Source organism: Misgurnus anguillicaudatus, chromosome 7 (assembly GCF_027580225.2).
Source record: "Misgurnus anguillicaudatus chromosome 7, ASM2758022v2, whole genome shotgun sequence".
NCBI lineage: Eukaryota > Metazoa > Chordata > Actinopteri > Cypriniformes > Cobitidae > Misgurnus > Misgurnus anguillicaudatus.
Window position 1 is genome coordinate 4872000 of NC_073343.2, and position 9028 is coordinate 4881027.

The 9028-nt window shown below is 38.6% G+C and overlaps 1 protein-coding gene across 1 annotated transcript; it reads right to left on the reverse strand.

Moving 5' to 3' along the window:
* Positions 1-2047: 2047 nt before the first annotated feature.
* On the reverse strand, positions 2048-8450 carry LOC129418208 (leucine-rich repeat transmembrane protein FLRT2). The gene is made up of 2 exons (XM_055173152.2): positions 7959-8450; positions 2048-6192 (listed from the first exon to the last, which is right to left on the reverse strand). Exon 2 carries the CDS (start codon positions 5773-5775, stop codon positions 3781-3783), a length of 1995 nt encoding a protein of 664 aa, XP_055029127.1. The 5' UTR covers positions 5776-6192; positions 7959-8450; the 3' UTR covers positions 2048-3780.
* Positions 8451-9028: the final 578 nt, after the last annotated feature.

A 9028-nucleotide genomic window follows, 5' to 3' on the forward strand; every position in this document is an offset into this window, starting at 1 on the left:
GAAAGTGCGAAAAAGTGAATTCTTATGAGAATGAGAATTTTCAATGAGAAAGAAAGAAAGAAAGACAGAAAGAAAGAAAGAAAGAAAGAAAAATAGAACAAAAAAATGAATGAAAGAAAGAACTAACAGGAAAAGAGAACAAGAACAAGAATGAAAGACGAAAGAAAAAATAATCATCAGCAAGAAAAGGAAAGAAAGAACGAATGCAAGAACCAAAAAGAAAGAAAAATAGAACAAGAAAAAGAAAGAAAGAATGAAAGAACAAAAAACAAATGAAAGTACCAAAAAGAAAGGAAAGGAAAACAAGAAAAAAGAATAAGAGAAAGAAAGAACAAGAATGAAAAAAGGAAAAGAGAACAATAACAAGAAAAAAGAATAGAAGAACGAAAGAACAGAGATGAAAAAGAAAGAAAAAAAGAACAAGAAAAAATATTTAAAAAAAGAAAGGAAAAGAGAACAAAAACAAGAACAAATAATGAAAGATCAAAAAATATAAAGAAAGAAAAGGAGAATAAGAACAAGAAAAAAAATTAAAGATCAAAAATGAAAAAGAAAGGAAAAGAGAACAAGAACAAAAAAGAAGAATAAAAGAAAGAAAAAAAATAAGAACAAGAATGAAAGAAGACAGAAAACAAATGAACATCACAAAGAATGAAGGAAAGAAAAAAGAAAGAAAGAGAATAAGTTGTTCCTGTATATCACTTTGTTGAGTATTGAGTTAGCATTGCAAAGGTGATGGGTTCGATTCTGATCAAATGTACATTTAAAGTACAATGCATTTTAAGTTGCTTTGGACAAAAAAATGCATGAAAGAAAGAAAGAAAGAAAGAAAGAAAGAAAGAAAGAAGGAAAGAAGGGGATAGTCCAATATGCAGAACCATGAATTATTCAGTATAAGTCCTTTCAAATAAAGGAAATATAAGGATTGAGAACATTAGTGATCAGTCACACAAGCCTCCTTTATGATCAATGAGTCAGTCATTATTTGACTTGGTTATCTGTGAATCTCTTCTCACATACACATCATTACATAAAGAGATGGATACATGTACAGCATATCAGTTTATGTCTGTGTAGTAGATGGTATGTGGAAAACGAGCCAGATCAAGCGAAACGCAGTTGTAAAACTGGTCAGCAATAGCATTAACTCTAGAGTTTTGTTTATTGCTTTGTTATGGCTCATTGACACCTGCTCACCGCTCTGAGATCTCATTTCAAAGCCATTACAATGCTGCAATCTACACTTGCTATAGGGGCGTCCTGCAGGCGAGATTAAGACAGGGAGATAAATAAATGTTGTAAAATCCACCTAACCACAGTCGCCATGTTATGTTTTCACAATGGCTGTAAGATACGTGCAGCATTTACACATGTGCAGTAGCTTACAGTACATTACTCCGTATGGCTTAATTTAAATATATAGACGGTTTCATTGGACGTGCAAGAAACGTGCTTACGCGATACACGTCTGGATCCGAACTTCACTTCCGGTTTCGTTTTTTTATTGGTCTGAATAGTTGCTAATCTGATCTCTTGAACAAACGCCTCGTCGAAAATAACAAATGTTTTGCTTTCGTAGGTAATCTATGTGTTTTTTTTTTTTGCTTGTTATATAAATAAACTACGTTTAAAGAACTTTGTTGTTATTTATTCTTAGCGGAGTTTACCAGAAGTTACGTGCAGACCACAACAGCCGCTTGTTTATGTTGTTACTGCTGAAACCGTCTATATAGTAGAGTCAAAAATCTGACACCACATTAAAATTATGTGTTTCATAATCTAATTTAAACTGATTAAAACATCTTTTTAATTTTCACAAAAATAGCATTGTGAAAATAATAATAATGATAAATAAATAAATACATTTTCAGTTGGTTGATCATTGTTTTAGCACCACAAAAGGTCATGATTTCGATTGCTAGACAACATACACATACACAAACTGATCTAAATGTATACACTGTAAAAAAATCCGTAGAAATTTCAATGTTATTGCAGCTGGGTTGCCGGTAATTTACCGTAGATTTCAATTTATGTTATTTACTGGCAAGAGTTTGTTCGAATAAATTTTAAATATTAACAAGTCTTTATCTTTACAGAATAAAACTATACAATAACAGCCTCATGCAAAGCATTCTGGGAACCAGAAATCATCATCAACCTTTTTCTGTTTTTTGCTTCAGATTTTGTTTCCCAGAATGTTTTGCTTGATGCTGTTTTTTTAGTTTTACTCTGTAAAGACAAAGACTTGTAAATGTTTAATGTTCATTTAACTTTGAACAAAATGTTGCCAGGAAATAACATAAATTTAAATCTACGGTAAATTACCGGCAACCCAGCTGCAATTTCTACGGAATTTTTTTACAGTGTACTAAAAATGCACTGTAAGATGCTTTGGATAAAAATGTCTAACAAATGCAAAAAAAAAAATTAATAGAACAAAAATATGATATAAAATACAATGGAAATAATGTAATTCTGCACTACAGTGTATTTCAAAATAAATGTCAAATTTTGGGATGATGTCAGATTTCTTTACTTCCACTGAAGCACTTGAATCATCAGGTTTTGCAAACTTGAATCTATGCCAGTATGTGTTCTCAATAAAGGAGCAAGGGGCAACAAGATACCCCCAGATACTGAAATGTAAAATCAATTCTACCATTCACAGCATTGTTACATTGCCCTTTTTTTTACCATCGACCATTTTACATTAATAATTTTCCTCACATTTTTATGAACATATTATAATGTGTAATGCAAACGTTGTACTAAATAAGAAAAAAGGTGCAAAACAAAAGCATTTATTTCCTGCTGGTCTCAGACTTTTGGACTCCACTGTATCGTTTAGTAAACCTCTCTTGGCAGTAAAATAGGTTGAAATGTTTAAACAAAGAACAGAACCCTATAATCAGGTGATTTAAATGGACCTGTAACAAGCACTTGTGTTTCGGCTGTTTGTAAATACAAAGGCGTTCTTCTAACTACAGTTAATGCAGTAAACAAGCAATTGAGGAAAATGGTGCAGAAGATGGTTTGTTTGTAAATGACATTTCTGTTTCTCATCAGTCTTGTGTGCAACACAAACAATGCATTTTGCATGAAATACAGGCTGGTTATCGTGAAGATATTTTGCCCATCAGACCAGAACTGCTGCAGTGTAAGACAGCCATAAGGAGATTTTATGTGTTTGTGAAAAAGGGCTACAGGCTCAGCATTACGTTATTGCAGTCCTGTGCCAGACAGGGTTTGTTTTGGATGTTTTGTAAAGGAGACACGTTAAGTTAAATTGTAGAATTATGAGTTTGAGGCTGCTTCATATTATACCGGTGATGGGAATAGACACCACCTTGTGGTGTTAACGAGAAAGGACGTGGGGAAATATAAAAACAACACGGCACGCTGCTCAGTAGGCTATCATCCATCTCTATAAAACCTACACACATTCTACTTTTCTTCCCTTTTAACTTAAATGTTTAAAAACACGTGGCACTTCTTGCTGATTTGTGTTTAACAAAGTTAAACTCGTTGTGCGCTTCGGTTCGTTGAGATTAACAGACTCTACATTTGCCTTTATGAGCTTGGGTTTCTTTCGCTATAGTAACACAACATGAGAAAGTAATACTTTACAAATCATTTAGTGTTTACTAAGTTATACAAAAAGAAGGCGATATCATTGTTCAGAATATAAATTACATATTGTACAGTGTTTTGAAATATATCCTATACAGTGTGTTCAAGTCTGATCTAAATATAAAGGATGTTATCTGTTGAAAATTATCATTTATGGCACGGATCAGACTCTGGGACACTGTTCTTACAGTACGTTGTGCTATCGTTACTCCTTTGGGAGTCTCTGAATCCGACACCGCCATTAGGGGTGTAAATCGGCTGAATACGGAAGTCCCCCTTAAGAAGCTGTTCGTTATTTAAAGAAACTATCTGAAAGCTAGTCTCAGTCATCTCCAGAATGGAGTTATCTTTCTTGGTCCCTGCTTCGCAATAATCGTCTTTTCTTCTGCCTCGGCTATATTTCCATTTGGACGAGTCTGACCTTCCCTTTTTGTGCATGTGCCAGCAAAATATGCTTAACATTACCACCAGGACCACTAGCACCGCCCCACCAATCAGGCCAGCCAGTAGGAAAGGGGAGCTGGGGTCCTGCTGTGTGGCTTGCTCGGGCTCAGTGGTGTTGTCATCCGAATTAAAAGAAGCAGACTTTGTCGTCACCTCCGAGCAAATTGTATCATCTCCTGGGTGGTAATTGTTGAAAGCATCTAGAGGATCCACGCAAATGCGGTAGGGTGATTTGGGCTGCAGGTTCGTCAGCAAGATTCCTTCAAGGTCGCCCACTACCATAGTCTCCTGCATGGGGCCGGTGATCAAACTGTGACCCAGTTTGACCCAGGTAACCTTATAGGCCGTGACGGTAAACGACGATACCCAGCTCACCTGAATGCACGAAGCATTTAACACAATGAAAGAAACACGTAAAGTTTCCTGTATCGGGCTATCAGGGACATTTGTGCTCGGTTCCCCGTCCGCGGTCGGTAGGGGAAGTGCAAAAGGTGGAGGGGTGGGTGTGGGCAGAGAGCGAGGGGGTGTGAAGGCCGTTTGAGTGGCTGACTCAGCGGTGGATGAAGAGAGCAGCGTGGGCTGTTGTGTGAATCGTGGGACTGTGGCTGTGCTGTTAGGACACTGGATGAGCTCCAGGGTCAGCTCTCTGATTACCATGCCACGTACCCTCTCTGGTTTCTGGCACATGAATCCACGGACATTGAGGGTAGCTGGCAGCGACTTTAACCACAGTATGACCCATTTAATGCTGCAGTCACAGAGCCAAAGGTTGTTTCGAACAGTGAGCTGTCTCAGGCTGCGGAGCCCGTCAAAGACGCCCTGTGTGAGGGACTGCAGCTGGTTGTTGGAAATATCCAGTCTCTCCAAGCGATGCAGGCCGCGAAAGGCCGTCACAGGAATCTCATTCATTTGATTATCTTGCAAGTTCAGCTTGATTAAAAACTCGGCCGGTAGATACGGTGGAGGAAACATGAGCGAGTTACGTGCCATTGACAAGGTTTTAAGATTAACCAAGCTCTGAAAAGCCCCCGGGTCGATGCCCTCGTCTGTGAGCAGATTTCCGTCAAGGAGGAGAACTTCCAGGCCTGTCACGTTCTCGAAGGCGTCCTCGGCTATGAGCGCTATGCGGTTCTCGTCCAGCCGCAACTCTCTGAGTTCCTCCGGGAGCCCGACAGGTACGCTGCTCAGGTGGTTCTTGGTAAGGAAAAGGGTTTTAAGGCTGACGGCCTCTCTGAAGGCCCCCTCCTCGACACCCACGGTGGAGATGGAGTTGTCGTCCAGATAGAGCTCCTCCAGGCGTAGCAGCTGTGCGAGGGCAGCCCGGGACACCGTCTGTATGTTATTCTCCTGCAGGTGGAGCACCCGCACGTTTTTGGGCAGATTGACAGGAAATTCGTCAAGCTGGTTGCCATAGAGATACACAGTCTCCACTGAGGCAACGTTGTGCATTTCCAGGGGAAATCCAGCATTGTTGATTTGATTGTTGTGGAGGTAAAGGGTCTTATAACCCTCTCCTAGCCCTAGAGGCACTGATGTTAGACTCCTCTCGTTACAGTAAACAAAGGTCCTGTCACATCGACACTCCTCTGGACAGCTCGTGGCCCGTGAGAAATGCATGTGAAGACCTAGCAGTATTGGTATCCACGGGCTGATCAAAGCGGGAAAGTCTTTATTCCAGATTCGGATCTGTACCTCCATTTTGTAAAACTTTGGACGACAACACTGCACGTAATTGAAAAGAAAGGAAAAAAAAATCAAATAAAATCCACTATGCTGGAATTCTCTACGGATCTTGAAGCTTGCGTTGTGGTGAGTATGATGTGTTGAAGTCAGTGAGTAATCCTCCAGTAATTGCCTGTACTAAGCTCCCCAACAGAAGAGCAATAGTCTCATTAACTCGTACAACTCCCTTTCATCCATCCATCCTCGCTTGGGCTGGAAATGATATCGGAGCTCATCACATTGTCACTCATGAGGTCAGGGAGGGACGATTTCAAAGTGTGTGGGCCAAGGCAGCAAGTAAAGAGGGTTCATAGGAGAAAATCTCCTCTCCCAGCGCAGGTGGACGCTCCCTGAAAGGCACAGTTTCCCTCAGTAGCATTTTGATCCACTTACCTATTTTGAAAAAAATAACAAAAATGAGAAACGTTCAATTTTCCATCTACAATTTTCTTCCTAAAGTCACTTTCTGTAAACTTTTACAGGAAAACCCTTAAGAGAAAATGAACCATGGTTTAAATCAAAATAAAAATGAGGTTACTGTACTTATCATAAATTAACCACGGTTTTGCTATAGCCACAATTTAAAAACATGGTTAAAGTTTATGCATGAATTTACAAATGGTGATCAATACCTAAAAAAAAAAAAAAAAAAAAAGGGTTACTACACGTTCACAATAATAAAACATGGCTAATTTTTGTAGAAGAAGAAACATCTCAATATTCATAAAGTGTGTGCGTGTGTACGTGTGTGTAAGGACACAGGTGTTCAGTCAAGCCAAAATGAGGATTTTTATGAAACATTATGATGAAATGAAACAGTGGAGCACAAGTAATTACTTTGAGGCCCGAAATAATTATTTATCAAAAATATGGTGTTTTGTATACATTTGCATGCCAACAGGAGACAGAAAGGAGAGAGAGAGGGAGAGAGAGTATATGAAGTGCAGGCAGTACTAAAATAGGATCTCTGCCAGTCATCTTGCTCTCTGAGAGGAGAGAATGATGACTGGCGACATCAGCATCTCAGAGACTTGTAAAGGGCACTGAGGTGTTTAGTCTGTCACATGCCATGATGATGGACAGGTCTGTTCTCAGATGCTCTGCCACAGAGTTCTCTCAGTAATAATGATTTTGAACCTGGGGACAGTGAGAACCGCTCTAGTAAATCAGTGAGTTTTGAAAGGTTAAGAACCAAAACCGTGCATAATGTACAGACTGTGAGCACTCCTATAGTCAATAAGACGCGGGCGCCTGTCTGATATATCCGTCAATTTAGCAGCTATGTCATGTATGGGCAGAATTTAAATGCAGCACTATTACACCGTTGAATGATCACTGAGCATGTAAAGGACTGAAGTATGTCATCATAAGTTATGTAATCATCAATAAGGTGTAATCCATATCAGCCTGCATGGCATATATATTGCATTGTATATGCAAATTTCACAAATGTATTCCGTCATAGACATTTTGACAGTTTTTAAAAATTTAATAGTAATAATAATAATATTTTTGTATTAATAAAGGTTGTCTATAGGAATATCTATCTATCTATCTATCTATCTATCTATCTATCTATCTATCTATCTATCTATCTATCTATCTATCTATCTATCTATCTATCTATCTATCTATCTATCTATCTATCTATCTATCTATCTATCCCAATAATTGCATTGCAAGTGTAGAATACATTTGAGAGAAAATACTATTTTTGCTATAATAGTGACATTTCTTGCACACATTTTACTGTGGTCTTTATTTAAACTATTTAATTCTGAAGCTGACTTATCATTATTAAAACAAGTCCACTTTGTTCCCAAATAGAAATTCTGTTTATTGCTCCAGTGCGAATAACAGACAGCTGATATGAGCAGTAGCCTGGTAATGCACACAGGGAAAATAACATATGGCAATGCTCGACTTATTATTGACCGAAATTTCCTGCGTTACCCATCATTTAACCGAATTATTAAGAGAATGCGTTGTTTGACGGAAACTTATTCTATTATAGCTGTTATGTGCGCCATTCCTTATGTTGCGCGTAAAAGTTAATTGGTGTTCGGAATAGTCAACCATTAGAATATATGCATTTTTGATAAAGCTGACAAATCCAGTCAGCACATCTACAAGCCAAACATTTTGTTTTTAACTCTTACCTTTTTAAAAGAGGATTCGTCCAATGCAGGCACCATATAAACTCTTCCAGCGTCCCTCCGATGGTTGTTATTATTGGAGTTAAAATTTTCCAATTAAACTAAAGAATGATCCCACAGCCATGTATGTCCACCCTCCGACTGAGGAGGGTCAGCCCGTCGATCCTGCAGTCCGGATGGTCTAGAAAGCAACATTATGCTGAGCGTTTGATCCAGGAGAGGATTTCAAGCGTCTGCGCAACATGATGTGCCCGAGCGCCGCTGCTTCAGTTCGGCTGATGCGCTCTCGGGTTCCGCGCTCCGCTTACCAAATTACCAAAGCGCATTTGACTCCCGCTACTTCTCACGCCCAAACGGAGATGTTAGACTTCTTCTTGACTAAAGTCCGATTCCTCAAACATAATGACTTATATCTGATGATGTTTGTTTCAAGAGTACAGAACGACGCTTTTCTTTGGAGCTTATGGGAGGGATTGCAGTAATGAATTCAGTTGATGGCAATCTCTCTCTCTCTCTCTCTCTCTCTCTCTCTCTCTCTCTCTCGCTTTCTCTCAGACACACACACAATCTCACTCACACGCATACACATTTGGGTAAGTGTTGCAGTTCAGAACATTTACTTTTAATTTCTGGTGTGCAATGCATTCATGTACTGCACACTACAGTTTATTGCAATAATAAACTGCTTTGTTTATTTATTTTTTCATCAGATTTGCATACAGCTGAATGTTATCATAGGATTTACAGTGCAGTACATGTACTTTAAATTGAATTATCAATGCTAATAACTTATTTATTTTAACAACTACAGTTTCCAGATAATTTACTTGTTACATTGTGATAAACGGATGGATAATAACACAAGGAGAGCTGTAATATTAAGCACAAGGCGTTACAAAGGACCCCCATGCTGAGATAAAACACTCATTAGGGTTTGAGCTCCATCTGTATGCTATTTTGATTTATTCAAATGGTGCAGTACTGTTTAAAAAAATGAATCCAATTTTGTGGCTGGCTGGAATGCTTTTGGAAAGTTTTTGTGCACACGGCGAAGAGTGAATCCAAATTCAGTG

What these genes read in the sequence shown, in the direction of transcription:
- LOC129418208 (XM_055173152.2), bottom strand. Translation starts at nt 5,775, where the DNA reads ATGGAGGTACAGATCCGAATCTGGAATAAAGACTTTCCCGCTTTGATC.